The 26,249-nt window shown below is 47.9% G+C and overlaps 2 protein-coding genes across 6 annotated transcripts in view; both read left to right on the forward strand.

The window, feature by feature from the left end:
* Positions 1–13,824, forward strand: part of PALB2 (partner and localizer of BRCA2) — a 33,833-nt gene extending 20,009 nt beyond the window's left edge. For 2 of the 3 annotated variants that reach the window (XM_075565652.1, XM_075565653.1), the window contains exons 8-14: positions 2,093–2,257; positions 3,023–3,108; positions 3,480–3,647; positions 11,073–11,189; positions 12,281–12,368; positions 12,561–12,709; positions 12,792–13,824. In XM_075565652.1, coding sequence (XP_075421767.1) covers positions 2,093–2,257; positions 3,023–3,108; positions 3,480–3,647; positions 11,073–11,189; positions 12,281–12,368; positions 12,561–12,709; positions 12,792–13,077 — 1,059 coding nt within the window. In that variant the 3' untranslated portion in view covers positions 13,078–13,824. Of the gene's footprint in view, positions 1–2,092; positions 2,258–3,022; positions 3,109–3,456; positions 3,648–11,072; positions 11,190–12,280; positions 12,369–12,560; positions 12,710–12,791 lie in introns of those variants that run through there. The other variant, XM_075565654.1, reaches the window with a different exon arrangement.
* A 3,750-nt stretch (positions 13,825–17,574) lies between these two features.
* On the forward strand, positions 17,575–24,524 carry NDUFAB1 (NADH:ubiquinone oxidoreductase subunit AB1). Of its 3 annotated transcripts, none has more exons than XM_075565657.1 (5): positions 17,575–17,767; positions 21,855–21,977; positions 22,581–22,668; positions 23,348–23,465; positions 24,275–24,524. In XM_075565657.1, the coding sequence occupies exons 1-4, from the start codon at positions 17,636–17,638 to the stop codon at positions 23,437–23,439; spliced, it is 435 nt and encodes a 144-aa protein (XP_075421772.1). In that variant the 5' UTR covers positions 17,575–17,635; the 3' UTR covers positions 23,440–23,465; positions 24,275–24,524. The 3 variants fall into 3 exon arrangements, with proteins under 3 accessions (XP_075421772.1, XP_075421771.1, XP_075421773.1); XM_075565656.1 differs by having other exon boundaries at positions 24,371–24,524; XM_075565658.1 differs by having other exon boundaries at positions 24,392–24,524.
* The last annotated feature ends 1,725 nt before the right edge of the window (positions 24,525–26,249 follow it).

Here is a 26,249-nt window from a genome sequence, read left to right on the forward strand (position 1 = left end):
CTGTGATAGTAAGCGGTGTCCTGTGATAGTAAGCGGCGTCCTGTGATAGTAAGCGGCGTCCTGTGGTAGTATGCGGCGTCCTGTGATAGTAAGCGGCGTCCTGGGATAGTAAGCGGCATCCTGTGATAGTAAGCGGCGTCCTGTGGTAGTAAGCGGCGTCCTGGGATAGTAAGCGGCGTCCTGTGATAGTAAGCGGCGTCCTGTGGTAGTAAGCGGCGTCCTGGGATAGTAAACGGCGTCCTGGGATAGTAAGCGGCGTCCTGTGATAGTAAGCGGCGTCCTGTGGTAGTAAGCGGCGTCCTGGGATAGTAAGCGGCGTCCTGTGGTAGTAAGCGGCGTCCTGGGATAGTAAGCGGCGTCCTGGGATAGTAAGCGGCGTCCTGGGATAGTAAGCGGCGTCCTGTGGTAGTAAGCGGCGTCCTGTGATAGTAAGCGGCGTCCTGTGGTAGTAAGCGGCGTCCTGGGATAGTAAGCGGCGTCCTGGGATAGTAAGCGGTGTCCTGTGATATTAAGCGGCGTCCTGTGATAGTAAGCGGCGTCCTGTGGTAGTAAGCGGCGTCCTGTGATAGTAAGCGGCGTCCTGTGGTAGTAAGCGGCGTCCTGTGGTAGTAAGCGGCGTCCTGTGGTAGTAAGCGGCGTCCTGTGATAGTAAGCGGCGTCCTGGGATAGTAAGCGGCGTCCTGTGATAGTAAGCGGCGTCCTGTGATAGTAAGCGGCGTCCTGTGATAGTAAGCGGCGTCCTGTGGTAGTAAGCGGCGTCCTGTGGTAGTAAGCGGCGTCCTGTGGTAGTAAGCGGCGTCCTGTGATAGTAAGCGGCGTCCTGTGGTAGTAAGCGGCGTCCTGTGGTAGTAAGCGGCGTCCTGTGGTAGTAAGCGGCGTCCTGTGGTAGTAAGCGGCGTCCTGGGATAGTAAGCGGCGTCCTGGGATAGTAAGCGGCGTCCTGTGATAGTAAGCGGCGTCCTGTGATAGTAAGCGGCGTCCTGTGATAGTAAGCGGCGTCCTGGGATAGTAAGCGGCGTCCTGTGGTAGTAAGCGGCGTCCTGTGGTAGTAAGCGGCGTCCTGTGGTAGTAAGCGGCGTCCTGGGATAGTAAGCGGCGTCCTGGGATAGTAAGCGGCGTCCTGTGATAGTAAGCGGCGTCCTGTGGTAGTAAGCGGCGTCCTGTGATAGTAAGCGGCGTCCTGTGATAGTAAGCGGCGTCCTGTGGTAGTAAGCGGCGTCCTGGGATAGTAAGCGGCGTCCTGGGATAGTAAGCGACGTCCTGTGATAGTAAGCGGCGTCCTGTGGTAGTAAGCGGCGTCCTGTGATAGTAAGCGGCGTCCTGTGATAGTAAGCGGCGTCCTGTGATAGTAAGCGGCGTCCTGGGGTAGTAAGCGGCGTCCTGTGATAGTAAGCGGCGTCCTGTGGTAGTAAGCGGCGTCCTGGGATAGTAAGCGGCGTCCTGTGATAGTAAGCGGCGTCCTGTGATAGTAAGCGGCGTCCTGGGATAGTAAGCGGCGTCCTGTGATAGTAAGCGGCGTCCTGTGGTAGTAAGCGGCGTCCTGGGATAGTAAGCGGCGTCCTGTGGTAGTAAGCGGCGTCCTGGGATAGTAAGCGGCGTCCTGTGATAGTAAGCGGCGTCCTGTGATAGTAAGCGACGTCCTGGGATAGTAAGCGGCGTCCTGGGATAGTAAGCGGCGTCCTGTGATAGTAAGCGGCGTCCTGTGATAGTAAGCGACGTCCTGGGATAGTAAGCGGCGTCCTGTGATAGTAAGCGGCGTCCTGTGATAGTAAGCGGCGTCCTGTGATAGTAAGCGGCGTCCTGGGGTAGTAAGCGGCGTCCTGTGATAGTAAGCGGCGTCCTGTGGTAGTAAGCGGCGTCCTGTGATAGTAAGCGGCGTCCTGTGATAGTAAGCGGCGTCCTGGGATAGTAAGCGGCGTCCTGTGGTAGTAAGCGGCGTCCTGGGATAGTAAGCGGCGTCCTGGGATAGTAAGCGGCGTCCTGGGATAGTAAGCGACGTCCTGGGATAGTAAGCGGCGTCCTGGGATAGTAAGCGGCGTCCTGTGATAGTAAGCGGCGTCCTGTGATAGTAAGCGGCGTGCCCTCTTTGCAGAACGGATGTGTCGGGGTCTGTGCGGTGGATCTGTGCTCTGCATGGTGGGAATTCTCGGACTCTACAGACCTGTGCATCGTGGCAGCGAGTGAGTCTTCCGTGTCTCTCTGGAGACCTCGTGCTGCCGGACACTGGGAAGCGGTGCACACCTGGAATTTCATTGAGGTAGGAGTAATATGATCTCATGGGTGGTAGATATTGGGCAAACCTAAATCACCCAAGTTTTGCAAGTGGTGAAAAAAATGTGAAGTGTGCATTAAAGAAATCTCGTGTTACCGTTCAGGGGATTTGACAGAAAACAGCACAAAGATGGATTAATTGGCAAAGATTTGTGAGTGAGCAGTGTTACTATCTAACAGCCCCTGTATTTTATTACTGGTTTTGAGCTTGAAAAAAAATCCCCAACTTTAATTGTAAAGCAGCTGCCTCGGGTTTGCACATCCACACGCATGTGCTGTCCGTGTGCTGCATTGTAAGTCCCGTGTTTTGGAAACATTGACCAGCACGAGCTGCAGATGGGACTGACCAACTGTGAGCTATAGTAAAGCGGCCAAAGCGCAGTGGTAATGGCGCTAACCTTTTGAAGTGGTTGGAATCGCCTTGTGACCCTGGACGGCCAACGATGCCGGACAGGCTGTTTTCGGACTTCAATCTCCCTACCAAAATTAGATTGCAAGATCTACGGGGCAGGGAGTACACTGTCAGCACCTTATAAAAAAATATATATTATAAATATATTGCTAAACAACTAGAGGATTGGAGTTGGGGAACCAAGACATGTATGGTGTGTTAGTGAATGAGAAACACCCTCTCTCTGGGGTGCAAACACCCTAATTTGTGTATTTAGAAGCTCCCCCAAAGATGTCTCTGACAGCTGTGTAATGTTCACTATCTGCAAGATAACTAATGTTTGGCTTTCTATGTTTGTAGGTGCCAGTCATCCAGATACTTCCTCTTTCAGGAGAGAAGAACATGGTGTGTGTTGCTCTGGGAAACCTCGAAATTGGGGAGATTTGGTAAGAAGCAGAATGAGAATGTAAAAACCCCATTGTCCCTATATACACTGTAAAGGTGAAGTCTTCCCAAACAAATTCCCCGGTGGTGTTTGTGATCCATCTTTCAGCTCTTCTGAGCAGGCTCCTTCGTTGTATCTGATTTGCATTGTAATAATAATTAGCAAATCACATATGTAATAATAACATATACAGTAATTGGTACTCCTGCCTATTGTTATAGGACAGTATGGGCCATTTACATACGTAATGACCAGTAATAATTGTATTACCGTGGATCTAGTGGGGATGAGAATGAGACGTTATTGTGTTGTGGTTTGACTTCTCTTTATAGAAATGTTTCATTTGCAGAACCTCTGTTGGGTTTTGTGTAGGGTACTCTTCTCCTGCCCTGGACTTGGGAGCTGGGAGCAGCAAGTGGTGAAGCGTGGACGCACCAAAACAGCGCAGGGCTTATCGAGGGGTCGGCTGGTCTGCAGCAGCGGTGGCGGCGGCGGCTCCGATCAAGTGGTGGAAATGTTGCAGTTCTCAGAGAAAGGAAGGTGAGGGAGAAAAAGGTTTTGTATCTGCTCCTGTCCTACCGGAGGGCTTTGCAACGCATGCAAAGCCCAAATCGTATTATTCTATATGTTTGTTTGCAGAATTAACACTGTTTTTGTCATCTTACGTGCAATTCATGAGGTTTTCTCAGCATATATATATATATATATATATATATATATATGTGTATATATATACGTGTGTGTGTGTGTGTGTGTGTGTGTGTGTGTGTGTATGTGTGTGTGTATGTATGTATGTATGTATGTATGTATATATATATATATATATATATATATATATATATATATATATATATATAATGTATATGCAGTGTTCGACAAACCTATACATTTGCTCGCCCCGGGCGAGTGGATTTAACCCCCGGGCGAGTAAATATTGGCCCAAGCAGCACACGTTTGGTACTAGGTGGCGAGTAGATTTTTTTGTGTGGCGAGTAGATTTTTTGGTGATTTGTCAACCACTGTGTATATGTATATAGCATATAATAAAGAACAATAGGCACTCCGTCTGGGAAATCAATAGGGTGGGTGCAAATCCTGTATGGTTCAAATAGGCAATACGATACCGTATGATGACGAATATCAGAGGCAGCACTCTAAATGGTTGTCAAAAGAATATATTGTATTAACAAGACATCATTCCAACGTTTCGGTCCGCATGCGGGACCTTTATCAAGATATCACATCACCTTGATAAAGGTCCCGCACGCGGACCGAAACGTTGGAATGATGTCTTGTTAATACAATATATTCTTTTGACAACAATTTGAAGTGCTGCCTCTGATATTCGTCATCATACGGTATCGTGTGTGTGTGTGTGTGTGTGTGTGTGTGTGTGTGTGTGTGTGTGTGTGTGTGTGTGTGTGTGTGTGTGTGTGTGTGTGTGTGTGTGTGTGTGTATATATATATATATATATAATGTGACAGAAACCAGGGGATGGTAATAAATTCCGTATATAGGGCTCCCAGGATACTAGACAGTTTCTATCCTGTTTAGCCTGGGAGTGCAGCCTTATAATACATACACTCCATCCCACAGTTTGGCAAGCGCTGGAACTGAGGGATGAGAGATCCAGACCAGAGTTTGTCTGCTGCCTGATTTCTGTCACCTGTCATGCTAATTAGGAATCAGGTATGAAAGACTGATTTCCTGTTTGCTCTGGTCTCCCCACAAGAGCCAGGAGGCTGGAAGGCTGCTGAACTACAGAGGGGAGAAGCCTCTTCCCCAAACAGGTTCAATCTTTCTGTTCATTTGTGTAAGACTGCAAAAGTACCGTGTTTTGATGTTGGAAGTGGAAAAGCCACTTCCAACCCTGAGTCAGGGATATCTAAGTTAAGTTATCGCTCAGGTGAGCAGCTTTTGTTTTGATCTGTTTTCTGTTGTATGCACTGTGGCAGTCTCAGTGCCTGGGACTGAATAAACCAGGCATAGCCTGTTTAAAGGAACAGTACGTGACGCCTCATCATTTAACCTACCCTAAAAGACCGTGTTCTAAACAGTCCCGGACAAACGACGGAGCCCCGGAGTAAGCCGTTTGTCACATATGGTGGAGAATGCGGGCAGAGCACTAGGGGGTCTGCGGGTTGAAGAACTTTGAAAAAAAAAAAAAAAAAAAAAAAAAGTTTTTTCATCCTCTGCAAAGAAGATGGAAGACGTGGTGGGTGCGCTGGTACGCAATGTCGCTGCCCAGAAAGACGTGAATGAAACCCAGCAACAGCTGTTAATAGCCCAGCAAGAAACTAATGCAAACCAGCAGCAGACGAATGCAGCCCAGCAACAGCTGCTAATAGCCCAGCAAGAGATTAATGCCAACCAGCAACAGGCGAATGCAAACCAGCAACAGACGAATGAAGCCCTGCAAAACGCGAATGCAAACCAGCAAGAGACAAACCGCTTGCTGAGAGAGGAGCAACAGCGGTTCGCTCAGGGCTTACAGCAGGAAATCGAGATCCTGAGGGGGACTATCAGTAACCTTCCACTGGCAGCGGCAGCCCCAGTTCCGAAAATGACCAGGGCAAGCCACTACCTTCAGAAGATGGGACCCTCGGATGATGTGGAAGCCTATCTTCTCACGTTTGAACGCACGGCACAGAGAGAGGGATGGCCAGAAGCTGAGTGGGCTGGTCTAATCGCACCCTTCCTAAGCGGCGAACCCCAGAAGGCTTACTTTGATCTAGAGCCAGCCGAAGCTAACGTCTATGCAAAATTGAAGTTCGAGATCCTCGCCCGCCTCGGCGTAACCACGGCTGTTCGCGCCCAAAGGTTTCACGCATGGTCCTTCACGATGGATAAAGCCACCCGAAGCCAGATGTATGACCTCATCCACCTCGCCCGGAAGTGGCTACAACCCGAGATCAACTCAGCCAGCCACATCGTGGAACGGTTGGTCATGGACCAGTTCTTGAGGAAACTTCCCTCTGCCTTACGCCGTTGGGTCAGTCGGAGTGACCCCCACAATGCGGATGAGCTTGTGGCCCTCGTAGAAAGGTACAATGCAGCAGAAGAGCACCCGCAACCCACAGTCGTGGAGCAACCCCACTACCCGAGGTTCCAGGACTCTTCCAGAGACGGTAAAAGGGTACCGGGGTTAAGGGGCGCTGAAGAGCGGCGACCACCTTCACGCAGCACCAGCAACAGTGGTTCGCACACTAAGGGCAATAGCCAACATGGGGAGCCGGGAAAAGGCTCTAAGTGGGACACAGACTATGTACCTAAATGTGTAAATTGTCATGAGAGGGGCCACACAGCAAAAATCTGCCCACTAAATGATGAGCCCATGCAATGCAACAGCGTGGAACCTTATTCGCTGTTGTCCCAATGTATGGGCCCTAGCCCAGAGGACCCCTTGAATAACCATCTGTGGGCATTTGTAAAGGTTAATGGTAAGAGGGTTCGGGCACTTCTTGACTCTGGGAGCATGGTCACACTAGTGTCCGAATACCTCTTGCCCATTAAGAAGAAACAGGGAAACAGTTCACAAAGAGTGGCAATTTGTTGTATACATGGGGATAATCATGAATATTCCACTGTTGATGTTTTTTTTGAAACAGAGTTTGGTTCTTTAGATTTCAAGGTGGGTATTGTACCCAAACTGGCACATGATGTGTTAATAGGGACTGACTTTCCCCATTTTCTAAAAATGTGGTCCCCCGCTCAGAATAGCGCCCAGAGTTCAATAGCGGACCATAACGAAGTATTAGAAGAAACAAATCCTTTCCCTTTTTCAGAAATGGAGGTTGACGAGGGCCCAAATAAGAAGGGGGAAAAGGAGGAGTGCTGTAAAATTCCCTTCCCCATCACTACTTTGGTAGGGAATACCCCAAATCAAGATGTTGAGCAGACACTTACCACCCCAGAACCGGATAAGACCCTCGCTGACCTAGAGGTCAGTCCTGGGAGTTTTAAGAAGGCCCAGTGGGAGGACCCCACATTAGCGGTAGCAAGGGGAAATATACGGGACCAGAATAGTACTCCTGGCCAACCAGATAGGTCACTTGCTTACCCCTACTTCGAGGTAGAGAACGACCTAGTATATCGGGTTGATAAAAGGAAATCAGTTACAACTAAACAATTGTTGGTACCACGGACATTCCGTAACGTAGTATTACACCTCGCACATAGTCATCCATTGGGGGGACACCTAGGGGTGGAAAAGACAAAAGAAAAGGTTCTCCGAAGCTTCTATTGGCCTGGGGTTCTGGCAGAAATTACGAATTATTGTTCCTCATGCCCAGAATGTCAGATCACCGCCCCGTTCAAGGCGTACCGCAGCCCATTGGTACCCCTTCCCATAATAGAGGTACCATTTGACCGGATTGCTATGGATCTAGTAGGACCCCTAATAAAGTCTGCTAGGGGACATCAGCATATATTGGTAATATTAGATTATGCCACCCGATATCCGGAGGCAGTTCCCCTACGTAGCACCTCAGCTAAAAACATAGCAAAAGAGTTAGTAGTTCTGTTTTCCCGGGTCGGGATTCCTAAAGAGATTCTATCTGACCAGGGAACACCATTTATGTCCCAAGTAACGAAAGAGCTATGTAAACTCCTAAAAATCAAGCATCTCAGAACCTCAGTCTATCATCCACAAACAGATGGTTTAGTGGAAAGGTTCAATAAAACCTTAAAGAGCATGTTACGGCGGGCGGTTGATAAAGATGGGAAAAACTGGGATTGTTTGTTACCGTACCTGTTATTTGCCATTAGGGAAGTTCCCCAATCATCCACAGGCTTCTCCCCGTTTGAACTATTGTATGGCCGACACCCAAGGGGCTTACTGGATATAGCCAAAGAGACTTGGGAACACGAGGTTACCCCTTACAGAAGTGTAATAGAGCATGTTGCCCAGATGCAGGACCGCATTGCTGCAGTCCTACCCATAGTGAGGGAACACATGGAGAAAGCTCAAGAAGCACAGAGGAATACATATAATAAGGGTGCTAGGGTCAGAATTTTTTCTCCAGGTGATAGGGTACTAGTTCTGGTTCCCACCGTGGAGAGTAAATTCCTTGCTAAATGGCATGGGCCATATGAGGTCTTGGAAAGAGTGGGAGAAGTAAATTATAAGGTAAGACAGCCAGGTAGGAGGAAACCTGAGCAAATTTACCATATAAACCTACTCAAGCCCTGGAAAGATAGAGAAGTCTTGTTAACCCTAGTACCCCCAGGTCCGTCAGAGATTCAAGAAACTGACCCAGAGGTTAGCATAGCTGAAACCCTGTCTGTTCATCAGAAACGAGAGGTTCAGAATTTAGTGAAAAGAAACAAAGAAATCTTCTCTATACGGCCAGGTAGAACTAGCGTAATTGAACATGACCTAGTCTCTGAACCGGGGGTCCGAGTTAACCTTAAACCGTACCGAATCCCAGAGGCCAAAAGAAAGGCTATAAGTTTAGAGGTTAAAAAAATGCTAAAACTAGGTGTAATTGAGGAATCCCAAAGTGGGTGGAACAGCCCTATAGTCTTAGTCCCAAAGCCAGATGGTACAACAAGGTTTTGTAATGACTACCGGAAACTAAACGCGGTGTCAAAATTTGATACTTATCCTATGCCCAGGGTAGATGAACTTGTAGAGAGACTGGGCAAAGCCCGATATCTCACAACCCTAGACCTAACAAAAGGGTACTGGCAGGTTCCCCTCACAGAAAGGGCAAAAGAAAAGACAGCCTTCTCAACCCCAGACGGCCTCTTTCAGTATAAGGTGTTGCCTTTTGGCTTACATGGAGCTCCCGCCACATTCCAAAGAATGATGGATAAAATTTTAAAACCACATGCTCGGTATGCTGCCGCCTACCTGGATGATGTGGTAATCCATAGTGAAGATTGGCAATCCCACCTTCCAAAGGTCCAAGCTGTGCTTGACGCAGTCCGGTCTGCTGGACTAACTGCTAACCCCGCTAAATGCACTATTGGTCTGGAGGAGGCCAAGTATCTGGGATATTCTATTGGCAGAGGTTTACTCAAACCCCAAACACTCAAAGTGGAGGCGATACAAAATTGGCCAAGGCCAGTTACAAAAAAACAAGTAAGGACCTTTTTGGGGTTAATTGGGTACTATAGAAGGTTTATTCCCAATTTTGCAACTAAGGCAACCCCACTAACTGACCTCACAAAAGCAAGAGGACCGCTAATGGTAAAGTGGTCCCCCGAAACCGAACAGGCCTTTAGAAGCCTGAAAGAAGCTCTCTGTGCCCAACCAGTGTTGGTCACACCTGACTTCTCCAAAGAGTTCGTAGTCCAAACCGACGCATCTGAGGTAGGGCTGGGGGCGGTACTCTCCCAGGAGTCTCAAGGTGAGGAGCACCCCATCCTTTATTTAAGTAGGAAACTAAATCCCCAGGAGAAAAATTACTCCATAGTAGAGAAAGAGTGTCTCGCAATAAAGTGGGCTGTAGAGACGCTCAAATACTACCTGTTGGGGAGAAAATTCCGGTTGGTCACAGATCATGCACCCCTTACCTGGATGTGTCAAAACAGGGAAAAGAATGCTAGAGTGACCAAGTGGTTCCTAAGCCTACAACCCTTTAAATTTTCTGTGGAACACAGGTCAGGGCACAAACATGGCAATGCTGACGGGTTGTCAAGGATGCACTCCCTAATATCCATGGTCGCTCATCCCTCGAGGTCTGAGCTGGGGGGGAGGATATGTGACAGAAACCAGGGGATGGTAATAAATTCCGTATATAGGGCTCCCAGGATACTAGACAGTTTCTATCCTGTTTAGCCTGGGAGTGCAGCCTTATAATACATACACTCCATCCCACAGTTTGGCAAGCGCTGGAACTGAGGGATGAGAGATCCAGACCAGAGTTTGTCTGCTGCCTGATTTCTGTCACCTGTCATGCTAATTAGGAATCAGGTATGAAAGACTGATTTCCTGTTTGCTCTGGTCTCCCCACAAGAGCCAGGAGGCTGGAAGGCTGCTGAACTACAGAGGGGAGAAGCCTCTTCCCCAAACAGGTTCAATCTTTCTGTTCATTTGTGTAAGACTGCAAAAGTACCGTGTTTTGATGTTGGAAGTGGAAAAGCCACTTCCAACCCTGAGTCAGGGATATCTAAGTTAAGTTATCGCTCAGGTGAGCAGCTTTTGTTTTGATCTGTTTTCTGTTGTATGCACTGTGGCAGTCTCAGTGCCTGGGACTGAATAAACCAGGCATAGCCTGTTTAAAGGAACAGTACGTGACGCCTCATCATTTAACCTACCCTAAAAGACCGTGTTCTAAACAGTCCCGGACAAACGACGGAGCCCCGGAGTAAGCCGTTTGTCACAATAACATCTCATATGGTTTTGAAGCAAAAGGTGGCACTGTCTGCTCATTTGCATGTCATTTCCCAGAATCCCTTGCTGCAGTGGAAGCACTGTATGCTGGGTGATAATGGTGAAAGGCAGGGTTGCAGACCTGTCTAAGACATGCAAATGAGCATACAGTAATATTTCCAATATGTATAATGGAACAATTGACTAAGCCAAAAAACTTTCTTAGAAACAAGGTAACTGGAATGTTATCTGTTGGTGAAGCCTACCCCTCCCTCCTGTGCAGTATGCAATTTATGATTTAAGGTGTTAAATGGTCCCAGAATGTTTTACGAAATAGAATATGAAATTATCGAATGTGCAACATAATACCTCAATTTTTATATGGTGTGGCTATTTTCACTTCCCGTTTGCCACACTTGTGGCTATATTGAAAAATAGGTTGCCCACCCCTGGACTAAGTGATGAGGTTAAGTCCTGGTAACCCAATGCTATGGAGCTTTGTTATTCTAAGGATAAGGTGAAAAGGTCATACCCTTCACAGCAACAGATACAGTGTACTGTGGGTACTCTTGCTGAGAAGGTTGTAGGATCTGGTCGCGAAATGCATTTAGTAGTGATAGAACGGGTCTGTTTGAATCACCTTCAGAATGGCTCAGTCCCATATGTTGATGGCCCCCGAGGACCGCGTCGTGGCCTTTTCTGAAGTGAAAGGGGAGAGGGATGCTTTGGTCGGGACCACTGCCAACAGTAACATGATTATCTGGTGAGTTTATTTATTTATAAAAATGTTTTACATGTAAGTAATACAGTGAGAGGTACCTCTCGTTTTCATGTATGTCCTGGGCACAGTTATGATGACAGATAGATACATGGTTACAAGTACATCGTTACATTAAGTGATCAGGGTTATACATTATAAACAGACATTGCATGAGCAGTTAAGATTAACTTTGCACCTAGACTCAAGTGATGGCCAATCTCGTTCTTTGAGCATTTCGCAGTGATGTGTGTTGTAGTTGCATTGGAGGACAAAGCGGCATATTGAATTGTAGAGGGTATCAAGTTTGCTAAGGTGAGTTTGGGGCGCTGTGCCATATATTATGTCCCCATAGTCTGCTGGGGGTCGCGTAACGAGTTGTCTGCAGAGCGGCATCTTTTCTTGTCAGGGACACATTGTGCTTATTGAAATGCTCTGCTAGTTAATCAGTACAGCTGGGCGGAATACATCACATTATTTGGTGTTTAAGAGGCACAGACAGGGAGTGACCAAGAGCTGGAGGAACTGGCTTTGGGATTGAAATCCCAAAGTCATCCCACTTAAGACCTAGGCTACGGCCCCAGTGCTCTCTGTTGCACGCGTGCCTGGCGGCGCGTGCACAGATTACAGCCGCGATCTGCGTTCTGTAGATGAGCTATGGGATGCGCGGGGGCCATGACGGGGGGCGCAGCCATGGCAGGGCATATCTGCTTTTCCATTGGCTGCCTGCCGAGCACATGACCGCGTTGCGGCACGGGAAGACAAAATTCTTGTCTTCCCTGCCAGCGTACGCGTCACAGCGCTTTGCTTGCCCACACACACGGCCACTGGGGCCCACCCCATAGAGGGCTGTGCTGTGGTGTGTGGCGCACGCGCCGCAGCGGCCACTGGGGACCTGGCCATAGAATGGGAGGGTTACCTAGTAACACACTGGTGAGGTGCCTTATTGCTTCAAACCCCAGAGGTTGGTAACTGACCCGTGCAATGCTGGTGGGATCCCTTTGCATGTGTTGCAGGCTCTGCCAGCAGAGGATGAATCGTGTGTATGTAGTTTTTCAGCAGTATGAAGGATGTAAGTTTATTCCCCTGATCTGCAGGAACTGTGTCACCGGACAGCTCCTCAGCACCATTTACATCGGTGATCTCTGCCAGGATGCTACTTGTCTGAGTGCGTCTTCTGACTCGGTGAGCAGCCATTCACACCACCTCTGTTTGTCAGGTGCTTAAGATCTTTAGCGTGTTGTTGCAGTAAAGTTTTGGAGAAGTTTTTTTCCCCCCCCAAGCACAGAATGAAAAGTGGCAGAAATGATGCAGAAGAGACCAGTGAAGTTGAGCGCGTTGCACTCACACGGTTATATCCTTTTATATCTGCATCAGGGTCTGCTATTCCTGGTCCTCGCCAGTCCGTATAGTAGTGACCGTGAGGCCGCTGGAGGCTGCATATTCAGACTGATTGCAGCCAATCCCAGGAGAGCGCTGTGCGTTCACGTCATGTCTTACACACTTCCAGAAGGACACACTGGGAGGTATGAATTAAAATGACACTTTTTGTCTTATGTGATGTGACTTTTGCCAGGTGATTTCACTGACCCTTCTTTGTGTGGCTAGGTATCTGGAAGGCGATGTGGACAACCACAGTGCAGCAGCGGTGCTAACCTGCGGAAGCATTGCACTCTGGGACTTACCCAGAAGTCATTGCAGTACTCTGCTCCCTCCCAGCTCTGATATGCACTGGTGCTTGTTGAGATGGTCCCACAGCTCCTCATGCCTACTGACTGGACAGAAAGATGGAACAATATGTGTATATGAATATACAGAGTCATATTCAAGAGACAAGAGAACCAGGAACCCTATGACCTTGGAAAATACAGGCCAAGGTTACTTGTTAGGCTAATTCCCTCTGAACATCTGAGACAGACAAATTCATTTTTATGTGTGAAATGAACACTGGAGAAGGAGTTACATTCCCTGTTCTTGCTCTCCCACTGAGAATAGTTGCCACTAAAAGCAATAACTTCCTTTGAAGGTAATAGGAAATATTTATACTTTCAAATGTTTTCCTAATAAGGAACAAAGCCAAGGCAGAATTCACTTAATCAGGATAATACACAAACGGATACAATTTTTAAATACCATAATGACAGAACAAGTACAACTTACAGGGGGTTCTTCACATCACATCTCGTCAAATGCAAACCTGTGTTTTCCTGCCATTGTTAGCCTTGTATTGCCTTTAACCCTTTCACTGCGACCTGCAGCTCGTTGCTCTTCCGTTGCAATTAAGACAAAATCGACATGACGGAGTCCAGAATTCCGGCGTCCGACACCCCCGAACAAACAAAACAAAATGTAGCCAATAGCATTGCGTCCCATGTTTTATGCCAATTGTCTATTTCCAGGGTGTCGAAATCCAAAAGTCTGAACTTGATCGTCTCTAAAAACAATGTAAGAAATAGCACTACAGCGCTCAGTGAGGTAACTCGGTCTTGGTAAACTGTTACAATGATCAGTTAGTTCTCACTATTTTATAAGTATAGATATGTACAATGTATAAATAATGTAAATAAAGAAATAAATCTGTACATTTTGTTGTAAATAGCTACATTAAAGTCCATGGAAGCCGTTGTGTGTTTCCAGGTGTGTGCTCTTACTTGCCCATCTTATTCGATGCTGATTTTCGACGTCTGCTAGAACTGCCACAGCCCCGTACATTCACGTTTAACTCTTTCACTGCTCTGCAATATGTTGCAGGCTGGAGGCAGTTACATGGTAAAGAGGAAGGCTTAGTGGTACTGCGTGGATGTTGGGATTAATATGGAAATGTAATACCTTATCTACCGATAATCTATTGTGATTATCTAGATCGGGGACGGCCAACTCCAGTCCTCGAGCTACCAACAGGTCAGTTTTTCAGGATATCCCTGCTTCAGCACAGGTGGCTCAATCAGTGGCTCAGTCTTTGACAAGAGCCACCTGTGCTGAAGCAGGGATATTCTGAAAACCTGACCTGTTGGTTGCTCTTGAGCACTGGAGTTGGCCAGCCCTGATCCATATGGAATGAATGTGGACTGTATGTTGCCTGAATTCAAGATGGCATTCACAACAGTACAATTACAGGTGAGATATTATTTTATTGTTAAATGGTAACACTTACCATAAACACGTGAAGATGCAACACACCCTTCCCTTTGGTGTTTGAGATACAGAAAGATTGGAACGTGACTTAGTTTTGAACCTTTCTCACTTCAAACCCATTGTCCTTACTACTCAGATCTAGAACCACTCCAAGTCATGTAATGTCTAGATTTATAATAACTTAGTGCGGAGTAAATGAGTACTTCAGTATTAGATGATACCTTTTTAACTTAGGCTGCACTTATAGTGCCAGCGACACGATGTCGCACCAAAACAAATGCATTGAATTCGTCACATGCGCTTATAGTAGGCGCGACAGAGACGGAGCGACCGAAATCTCTAGTCAGTAGAATTTGATTTTTACAGCGACGGTCTCATCATGTGACAGGCTATAAACCAATCAGATAGCTTCTGATGCAGGGAGAGGGGGAGTGTGTGTGTGTGTGTTCGTTCAGGCCCGCCAACGGGGCGGTCTGCCGGGGTTGGCGTCCCGTGCCCCCTGTGCGGCCATGCCCCTTTTATTTTTTTTAAGGCGGCAATTCCCGTGCGCATGTGCAGAGCCGAGGTCCTGGCGCGCATGCGCAGGGAAAGCAGGGTGTCCGGCCTGCTGCCTGTTGACCCGCTCCCCTCCCCCCCCCCCCGCTCCCAACGTGGGACGGAGGGGAAGCGCTGTGGCGAGCCCGTGCCAGCCTCCTGGGCAGCAGCCGCGAAATTAGCCCGCCAGTCTCGCCCCCCCCAGCCGCCTACCTCCCCCCCCGGGCAGCAGCCGCGGAGATATCGGGGGCAGGGGGAAGCGCCTGGCGGACAAGGAAGCAGCATCCACCCAGTCAAGGACAGTCACCCAACTCACCCACCCACCCAGGCAGTCACTCACTCAGTCACCCGCCCACCCAGTTACTCACCCACCCAGTCATTGCCACCCACTCAGTCAACCAGGCAGTCAGTCACCCACCCAGGCAGTCAGTCACCCACCCACCCAGTCAGTCACCCAGGCAGTCAGTCACCCACCCAGGCAGTCAGTCACCTGTCTTTTGTTGAAAATATAAAAATAAACAGATTGCATAGTAATTATTTTTTACGTATTACGATAAGAAAACAGTTAAGTAAAAATTGTGCGCTAAAAAATATTTTTCCGTGGTAGGTGCGCTATGGGTTCAGGGGGCGGGGGGTACCCTGCTCCTTTCATTTGTCCTGGGCCTCATGATTTCTGTTGGGGCCCTGTGTGTGATTGAGTTCTCCTCTCTATCTCAGGTCGAGCAATATTGATTAACATATATTCCAAGAGTTTAACACAGATGTAAAACTTCAGCAGAGGGGAGATAAATAAACAGACAGCAATGAAAGGGACAGTGAGAATTCGGACCATACCACCATCATCAGCAGTGTGAAGGAGGTGGGGGTTGAATTGTAAAATTAACAGAGAGGCAGGTAGAAATATTACAGTAAAATGATGTTAGTGAGTGGGATACCCCATATCAGCATTGTCTTTTTTTTTTTTAAATTTAAGTCAAACGGCATTATCATTTTGAGTTCAGATGTTTTCCGTATATAATAAATATATTAAATGTTTTCTGTTTTATAAGAAGTTGTAAGGATAGGTGGGCAGCTGGTGTGCCCGATTTCAACAGATACATGTCAACTGCAGATACAAAGTCAAATGTCTGTTTCACTGCGCCTGTTCACAAACTTCAGGATGTAGAACAGCCACCTAAATAAAATGGAATAATCTAAAGGTGAACACTTGTTTTTCAAGCAGTAGAACCCAGTTTAAATATGAATATTTTTTTCTTGTGGAGGGCTGATGGCATCCGCAACAAGTCTGTACATTACAAGGGATGTTGCAGACACAAGGAGTCCCTGCCCAAATAATGGTAGTGCCTGAAATGTACAGGAAGGTTGAATGATTTGCCCAAGATCACAGGGAGAGTTGCTACTGGGAATTACACATAAGGCTGCGCTTATAGTACGTCGTAGAAACATCGCGTCAAAACAAATGCATTGCCGCCGTCACGTGCGCTTATAGTAAGCGGGATGCGACGGAGCGATGGTTTGGTCGCGATCGCTGGAAGTCATATCAATTTTTCCAGCGACTGTAGCCTACTGTCGCGTCGCCGTCACTCTAAGACCCGGGCCATAGAGGGGTGAGGCGATCCGAACCGCGCTGACGCTGAGGCTCGCCTGCTGAAATCTGGGCGATTTCATGCCCATACAGGCGAGCCAGCGGGCGCGATCGGAGCCGGGGGGAGGTGGTTGGAGGCAGGGCAGTGATGTCGCTGGGCCAATCGCCCGCGACGCACTGACATCGACGTCACGGCTGATTGGAGGTTTTCAGCCGACAGCGCGCTGAAAAACAGCTTGGCGCTCGGCTGAAACCTCCATCTCGTCAGCACGCCTGCGGACGCTCGCGTGAGCCCCCTCTCAAGGCATCCTCATTGAGGATGCAGGGGCTCAGCGCGGAGCGTCCGCACGGCTCAGCACGGCCTGTCCTTCTATGGACTCGGCCAAAGCATAGCCTAATTCATCCACTTCACAGGCAGTGACATTATCATAGAGCTTCTCAGCCCTCAAAGTCCTGTCCTTGTGACCTTGAGTAAATTCACTTGATCTCTCTTACCTCAGGCACCACACATTACATAGAGACCTGAGTTTGCTTGCTTTGGTCACTAAATCTCCAAGGCACAGATGCAATGTGTTTTATTTATTTCGCGTTATTGTGTTCAGAGTGGCAAACACGATAAGGGGTATGTGAAAATTATTGACATTATGATATGACCCACTTTACAGTCATTGTCAGAGCCCAGAAATTGCTGTGCTGATGGCAGCCTAGTATCACCAGTGACCTTGCTTTCTGTCCTCATTGGGGGTACCAACATGGCGGGAGGACCATGAGTTCTTATATTTGGGTATAGCAAGATGGCCGGCTGAATCATGTGCCATCTGAAAGCTTAAAACTAGTCAAGGTGACAACCTTACCAAACCCTATTCCCGTTACAGATAGGAAGCATGCTACATGGCGGACAGTCCCTCTATCCCATCAAAATACGCAAATGTATTTATTTAGGTATTAATGTTATTAATTTATTTATTTAAGACGCTCTTTCTACATCAGGCAGCATCTCTATGGTTTAATCCCCAGTCCAGTCTGTCAGTCTCTATGGTTGCAGCCACTCTGTCCTCACTGCGCGTCTCTATGGTGACGACGCTCTAGCCTCTCTCTGCTCTTTTCTCTATAATCCCGCGTCGCTCTATCCCCCCTCGCCTGACGTCTCGCTTACTTTTCCCGCTTCGCGGTGCAGCCTGGGTAGCCGCAGTCCGCCATGGCGTCCCGTGCCCTCTCTCTGTGTGTCCGCTCCGGTCTCCGCTCCCTCCCCCGCCTCTCACTCCCCGCCTGCCGGCACCGATCCTCTCTGTCCCGGCCCGCCGCGGTCGCCCCCATCCTCGCCCCTCAGGTACAGGGGGGTCACCGAAGAAGAGACAATGGGGAGTGAGAAGGGCAGGGATCACGGGAGGGGGGTGCATTGGGGAGGATAGGGGTCACTGAAGGGGGTCAGGAGACACTGGGGAGGGCAGGAGGTCACTGGAGGTGGACCACTGGGGAGGGCAGGAGGTCACTGGAGGTGGACCACTGGGGAGGGCAGGGGGTCACTGAAGGTGGACTACTGGGGAGGGCAGGGGGTCACTGAAGGTGGACCACTGGGGAGGGCAGGGGATCACTGAAGGTGGACCACTGGGGAGGGGGGGGCAGGGGATCACTGAAGGTGGACCACTGGGGAGGGAGGGCAGGGGGTCACTGAAGGTGGACCACTGGGGAGGGAGGGCAGGGGGTCACTGAAGGTGGACCACTGGGGAGGGAGGGCAGGGGGTCACTGAAGGTGGACCACTGGGGAGGGAGGGCAGGGGGTCACTGAAGGTGGACCACTGGGGAGGGAGGGCAGGGGGTCACTGAAGGTGGACCACTGGGGAGGGAGGGCAGGGGGTCACTGAAGGTGGACCACTGGGGAGGGAGGGCAGGGGGTCACTGAAGGTGGACCCCTGGGGAGGGAGGGCAGGGTGTCACTGAAGGTGGACCACTGGGGAGGGAGGGAGGGCAGGGTGTCACTGAAGGTGGACCACTGGGGAGGGAGGGCAGGGGGTCACTGAAGGTGGACCACTGGGGAGGGAGGGCGGGCAGGGGGTCACTGAAGGTGGACCACTGGGGACGGAGAGACGGGGTCATCAGCTATAACCGTGGTTTGGGTGGGCGGTGCCGGTGTAACCAGTATTCTGAGGAGGCTCCTTCAGAGATTCTAGAACTTGAGGTCCTGTTCTGATTCTGGAGGGTGAGAGGTTTTGGGAAACCTGTGGTGGATTCCTGGAGCTGCTTGCCAGGGGAGGGAGTAGTACAGGGTGATACAATGAAGGAATGTTGAAGCTGCTTGGGATAAGTACAAAGGGAACGAAGTGTTTGTGGGGGTGAGGAGGTGGTGGTGGGGGGGGGGGGGGGGGTTGAAGTTTTACAGAAGCTCAGGAATATGAGCACTTAGTGGGACCAAGTGGTCAGTCTCTGTGGTTGGTGCTCTCCTGTCATGCAAAGTTTTAAATATGTTCACTCTACTCTGTCAGAGGGACCGGCAGTAAATTGGGTAAACTCAGATTTTGCTATGGGTGTGTATTTGGTGTTCTTTAGAAGTGACTAATGTTGGGACCATTGCTCCCAGAGAGATTAGTGATACTGTTTTAAGGTTGCGGACTGATAAAGGATTTTTAATGAGATAATACGGACTTCAAAGAGTGGGATTTTATTAAAGGATGCTACAAGCGGTCACCTTTTCAGTTCAGATGCTTGACAGAGACTTGGAAGAAAGAGGGGCTGTTAAATAACTCGGAAGCTCAGAGGGCACAGGCATTTCTATTTGTCTGGGGTCTTTCAGAAAGGGTTCAGTAAATGTTGCCAGATGATATTACCGGTTTTTATTCTATATCCAATAGGATAATTCAAATTGAGTTTATTCTGCTTTGAAGACAGTGCTGTCAACACAACTCTCCTTTACTTATAAACATTTTGGAGTTTGTAATCCTCGTCTCCAGAATAACATTTTGTGATAATTGTAGCGATGAGAGAAATCAAGATTAGTCCAAAGAATCCCAACAATTTGGCCACCTTTGCTGACTTGTGACAGCACGTTCTGGAGGTGGGCTCAAGGTTCCCAACAATGAGACAACCATGTTACTGATAATATGGAGTTACCTGTCTGGTTTTCAATGGGTCTGGGCTTGTGCCGTGAAGTATCGCATTGAGAGCCAGGGTTGGGCTGAACACAAGTAGTGTTTCAGTTTGTGGTGCATTAAATTGGTATTCAGAGCTGGTCCATTGTCCAATATCTTCATACATACTCAATTCTATTTTGTGAGGGTAAACAAAACTCCATGTGGGGGTTATTTTAGGAATGGTTCTGCATATGGTCTGCAACAAGCGCCATGTTTGTTTTCTGTCCCAATTTCTTATTTAAAGATGGACAATTTTTGTAGATTAGATAGAAATAAATATTTATTTGTATAGGGTTTTGAAAAAAAATTCCCCTCCCTATTACTGGATGTTGGGCCTATGTAATAATGTCTTCTAAACACCAAGAATTAAGCAGAGCTTTTAGGGAAGGCCTAATGCTGATATCTAGCAGATACTATTAAGAGATGTGATCTACGGATAAGGAATCCAACAGAATCAAGGAACCATGTAGCATTAAGTCACTAAAGAATGTGATAGCTCAGATAAGTAAATTATTAAATGAGGTATTCAATAAATCTGTTTTCTGATGGTGCACTTAGGAATGTAAGCTTAGGCAAAAAGATAAACGTAGAAAAAACAAACCTCATTAACAATACACTCTTGAATTACCTTTTTAGTATTCAATGTATCAATAAATCTCACATTGGCAAAAGTCAGCCCATATATATATTTATATTATCTCTATCTCGTACTGTTGTAGTTGACGCCCAATCTAATTGGTATACCTCCTAATCATCAGAACAACATGTGCAGGTAATTTGTTTCAGGAAGCAATAAAGTGCATGTAGAGATAGCAACAAAATCACAATAAGTCATATATTGGTTTGCAAACCCAAAAAGGAAAGTTTCCTCTTCATGCATAGATAGCAGAGACTGGAAGTTATCCAAGTGTAACGTCTAATTAATTGCATACGATGTGTCTATCAATAAAAGCCCATAATAAGGCCAAATGTCAGCACTTATTCTCATCACATAACCACAGCCCCGGGCTGAATACTCATACTATGGGAGGAGCATCATTGGAGAGTAATAAAACGGTAAAATATCACCATCTTAAGGGTGGACACAGTCCCTTGCTGCAACTGCATGAAAATGTTCTGGTTTCAAGTCAGGTAGACGTGAGGACATCTGGCGTTTGACGGCTTTTTACTGGTCATGCAGTTTGTTCTCGGACTGTGCCACCCTTAAGATGGTGATATTTTACCGTTTTATTACTCTCCAATGATGCTCCTCCCATAGTATGAGTATTCAGCCCGGGGCTGTGGTTATGTGATGACAATAAGTGCTGACATTTGGCCTTATTATGGGCTTTTATTGATAGACACATTGTATGCAATTAATTAGACGTTACACTTGGATAACTTCCAGTCTCTGCTATCTATGCATGAAGAGGACACTTTCCTTTTTGGGTTTGCAAACCAATATATGACTTATTGTGATTTTGTTGCTATCTCTACATGTACTTTATTGCTTCCTGAAACGTATTACCTGCACATGTTGTTCTGATGATTAGGAGGTATACCAATTAGATTGGGCGTCAACTGCAACTGACACAGTACCAGAGATTTTTATTGTGTGTATATCAGGGCTGACTTTTGCCAATGTGAGATTTATTGATGCATTGAATACTAATAAAAGGTAATTAATCAGTGCATTGTTAATGGGATCACTTTTTTTTTTTTTGTTTAACGTATGTCTTTTTGCTTAAACGGCATTAGGCACGTTCTATAGTGCCGGGCGCGTTCTACGCCGTGCGCGGATATTTAGCTGGCTGACGTTAGTCTGCCTTTCTATAGATGTGCCGTGCACGGCAGGGAGAGGGGAGCCGACAGACAGCAGCAAAGATGAAGAAATTCATCTTTGCGCGCGTGCGTGTATAAATGTACACACACACAAAAAAAATATTAAACTTTTTTTTTTAATTTAAAAAAATCTTCCTTGCACTCACACAACATATACACGCATATACACTTACCTGCAGCTCCCGGCTCTATATATACACGGAAAGCATGCGGCACGCGCGTTCGCATAGGAACGCACGGCCGCATGCTGTATAGAACGGCCCTCAACCTGCAGAGCCCGGAACCATATCATACACAGGAAACCGGCTGCTGCCTTGTGGAGCTGATGGGACACACGGCTCTGAAATCCTTGTATTTGAATAGCGATGCCATTCCTACGTACAATCCTGCAGTACCACTCGAGCATACGACAGGGGCCTGTAAGAATCCAGCATTTACAGCCTCTTCACCGAGTTTATCTTCTTTTAGGTTTCCAGCTCCTTATTTCAATTATGTCGCCAGTATGGAGATCTCCCTCCTCTGACCCTGGGGAGCATTTCGGACCGGGTCCTCTACGTGTTGAAGTTGTACGATAAAATTGACCCTGCAAAGGTGAGATGCTACTGCAAGTGGGTTCCTCCGCACCTGTGATCGTTCTGTCATACATAGTCCCATTCGTAACGGGTTATTGTTTGTACATCGCGTCTTTATCTTGCTCTTGTGTCGCCTTAAAAACAAGAAGTCGCAGCTTACTCAGACTCATTTAATAATAAATAGTATTAAACCCACCCCAGGTTTAACCCCTCCACGGCCCGTGTTCAATTTTATCTTTTAGTTTTAGGGGTGTCCTCTTCTGTTAAGCCCGTCTCCTGCGTGGCACCTGCTGCATTTATTGCCCGTCTCCTGCGTGGCACCTGCTGCATTTATTGCCCGTCTCTTGCGTGGCACCTGTTGCATTTATTGCCCGTCTCCTGCGTGGCACCTGCTGCATTTATTGCCCGTCTCCTGCGTGGCACCTGCTGCATTTATTGCCCGTCTCCTGCGTGGCACCTGCTGCATTTATTGCCCGTCTCCTGCGTGGCACCTGCTGCATTTATTGCCCGTCTCCTGCGTGGCACCTGCTGAATTTATTGCCCGTCTCCTGCGTGGCACCTGCTGAATTTATTGCCCGTCTCCTGCGTGGCACCTGCTGCATTTATTGCCCGTCTCTTCCAGCTGGCTGTCGGCTCTCACTTCATGAAGGACCTGGGTTTGGACAGTTTGGACCAAGTTGAGATAATCATGGCAATGGAGGATGAATTTGGTAAGTTGCCTGTACGCCTTCGCCTCCTCACATGCGGGGCTGTCTGTTCATCTAGATTAGGCATCTATATTAGCTGCTGGCGACTGTGATTTTGTCCTCCAATAGACCTTTAATTTGGTCTTCTACCGCTTTCCTGCTCCCATTGGGAGACAGTAGTTTCTTTCTTGTGCCACTAGATGGCGCACGTATAGCACATGCTCTTACTGGTGGCTGCCTTTGGGTTAGCAGAGCTTTGACAGCTGTTACATGCAGACTGAGCTGTGTAAAGGGTAGCTGAGCGCTATTCAAGTTTCAGTGCAGGGCTTGGGCACATATTCAATGACAGCCCTGACAGCCTTACCAGATCATTTCATCACAGGGTTGAATTAAATAACCCAAGATAGTGGTTTTTTTGTGTGCCTTTTTTATACACATCCGATTAGAGCAGTATTTAACCAAACGCCTGACTTTTTCAAACCCTAACTGCACCTACATGTGATGTCTGCAAAGGCGTAGTGATTGTGTGTACACGCGCGTCATTGCAGTACAGATAAAGTATAGCTACGTTCTATGTAAGGCTGACATTTAATGCCATAAGAGCAGAGGTATAGTAGGGTAACAGACCGTGCGAACACGACCATGTGCTTGCGTTAACCTCTCTCGATGTTACTCCTGATGGGTGCTGGTGTTTCGCTCGCAGGCTTCGAGATTCCAGACGCAGATGGCGAGAAGCTGATGACACCGCAGGAGATTGTAGATTACATTGCAGATAAAAAAGATGTTTATGAATGAAGGGCACGTCGATCAATCTTTTCACTGTGAGTATATAACTCTTCTGATATTGGGGGATTCAATAGCATTTAGCAACATCCTCTCCCCCCCCCCCCCCCAAAATACATGTCATGGTTTAACCTTGCCTAAACTGGTGGGTGTCTGAGCTCATCTGTGATCCCCTGATCTCCGGGGCCTCGCCAGTTAGACATTTGTATATGTTTTTTTGCCGTTTGACTCAAAAATCTGCAGCTGTGCCTGCAGAGAGCAAATAGTGGCTGTGTTTTATTGGCCCGGTGGAGCGAGCCCAGAACCGGCGGCCATTTTTTATGTCCACCGATAACGTGCAAGAATGGAAACCCTAAAAACAAACCTTCCACCGAATATACAGTACAGATTGTAACAGACGCAGCAATTGGTTATAAAACCTGTTCCTAAGTCATTCGTAGTTGTAGCTATTTTAAGAGACCTCTGAAATGAAATATCAGACCGCACAGCAACGTGCAGGATGGTTTCTGAGTAATTGAATAACTTTGTGAGTTAAGTTACCTTATGCCTTTTCCGTGCTTTCATGCAATTTTCCTATAGAATGAAAATAATTTGCCCAAAACGGATTGCAATGGATGTAACTGTAATATCTAGTACAGGGGTAGCCAACTCCCGTCCTAAAGAGCTACCAACAGATTCGGCTTTGAGGATATCCCTACTAAAGTACAGGTGGCTTAATCAGTGGCTCAGTCTTCTACCTGTGCTGAAGCAGGGTATCCTAAAAACCTGACGGTAGGTCTTGAGGATGGGAGTGGTCCACCTCTGAGCTAGTACATGTCCCACATTACCCTGCCGTGTCTTCTCCTAGAATTTTGTGATGTTGCAAACCAGACGGACAGCAGAGGAGCTGTACACTGCATGTGTTGTATTACTGATGCCTGTGTGTACTCGCTCCTGCTCTCAGGACGCTCTGCTTCTCCTGCAGGTAGCTGGAGCAGGCGCTCCGTGACTCCGGCTGCATGCAGTGATACCGCGGCTGCCGTCATCACTTCTTCCAGGACCCTGTATTTAAAACTGTCTGAATGTGTTGGCCTTTAATAAATGTAACAAAAAAACCACTTGTGTTCTACTCTCTCTGTCTGTTCTTTGGAAAAGGTATGGTACACATGTCCCAGCCTGGTCCGGGCTGCAAAACACAATCCAGCTGCAATTTAGGTGTTGCAAAATAATTAAATCTCGTGTCACCCAGGATCAATACGAAATGCCAGGAGAGGAGGGAGTTTCTCTGGAGTTGAGAGCAGCAATGTGCTGGACAATTACCTATTTAAATACAAGGAGCACAATGCATTATTAACCCTGCAATGCTTTGTAATGTTTTTCAATATCTTCTGATAAATACAGTACTGCAGGTGCAGGCAGTTGTGGGCAATATGATATACTACAAGGGTCACGGTTAGGCCCTTAAACCCTATAAATGGCCACGAGTTACCCCTGTCAGTAGGAGCGTCTCCTTGCCCTCTTTGGTCAGCTCCTTAATGCCAGTTAGTTAAGGAATCCTGGCCAGCTGCTGTTCTTACAGTGGGAACTAGTGATCAGCAGAGGAGCGGGCAGTACTGTATCAGCACAGGAGAGGAGCGGGCAGTACTGTATTTATCAGCACAGGAGAGGAGCGGGCAGTACTGTATTTATCAGCACAGGAGAGGAGCGGGCAGTACTGTATCAAAGCAGGAGAGCAGCGGGCAGTACTGTATTTATAAGTGCAGGAGAGGAGCGTGGCAGTACTGTATTTATCAGCACAGGAGAGGAGCGGGCAGTACTGTATTTATCAGCACAGGAGAGGAGCGGGCAGTACTGTATTTATCAGCGCAGGAGAGGAGCGGGCAGTACTGTATTTATCAGCGCAGGAGAGGAGCAGGCAGTACTGTATTTATCAGCACAAGAGAGGAGCGGGCAGTACTGTATTTATCCGCGCAGGAGAGGAGCGGGCAGTACTGTATTTATCAGCGCAGGAGAGGAGCGGGCAGTACTGTATTTATCAGCGCAGGAGAGGAGCGGGCAGTACTGTATTTATCAGCGCAGGAGAGGAGCGGCAGTACTGTATTTATCAGCACAGGAGAGGAGCGGGCAGTACTGTATTTATCAGGAGAGGAGCGGGCAGTACTGTATTTATCAGCGCAGGAGAGGAGCGGCAGTACTGTATCAGCGCAGGAGAAGAGCGGGCAGTACAGTATCAGCACAGGAGAGGAGCGGGCAGTACTGTATTTATCAGCACAGGAGAGGAGCGGGCAGTACAGTATTTATCAGCGCAGGAGAGGAGCGGGCAGTACTGTATTTATCAGCACAGGAGAGGAGCGGGCAGTACTGTATGTATCAGCACAGGAGAGGAGCGGGCAGTACTGTATTTATCGAGAGGAGAGGGACAGTACTGTATCAGAGCAGGAGAGGAGTGGGCAGTACAGTATTTATCAGCGCAGGAGAGGAGCGGGCAGTACTGTATTTATCGAGAGGAGAGGGACAGTACTGTATCAGAGCAGGAGAGGAGTGGGCAGTACAGTATTTATCAGCACAGGAGAGGAGCGGGCAGTACTGTATTTATCGAGAGGAGAGGGACAGTACTGTATCAGAGCAGGAGAGGAGCGGCAGTACAGTATTTATCAGCGCAGGAGAGGAGCGGGCAGTACTGTATGTATCAGCGCGGGAGAGGAGCGGGGGAGTATGTATCAGCGCGGGAGAGGAGCGGGGGAGTATGTATCAGCGCAGGAGAGGAGCGGGGGAGTATGTATCAGCGCAGGAGAGGAGCGGGGGAGTATGTATCAGCGCAGGAGAGGAGCGGGGGAGTATGT

Source organism: Ascaphus truei, chromosome 11 (genome assembly GCF_040206685.1).
Source record: "Ascaphus truei isolate aAscTru1 chromosome 11, aAscTru1.hap1, whole genome shotgun sequence".
In the NCBI taxonomy this organism is placed as follows: Eukaryota; Metazoa; Chordata; class Amphibia; order Anura; family Ascaphidae; genus Ascaphus; species Ascaphus truei.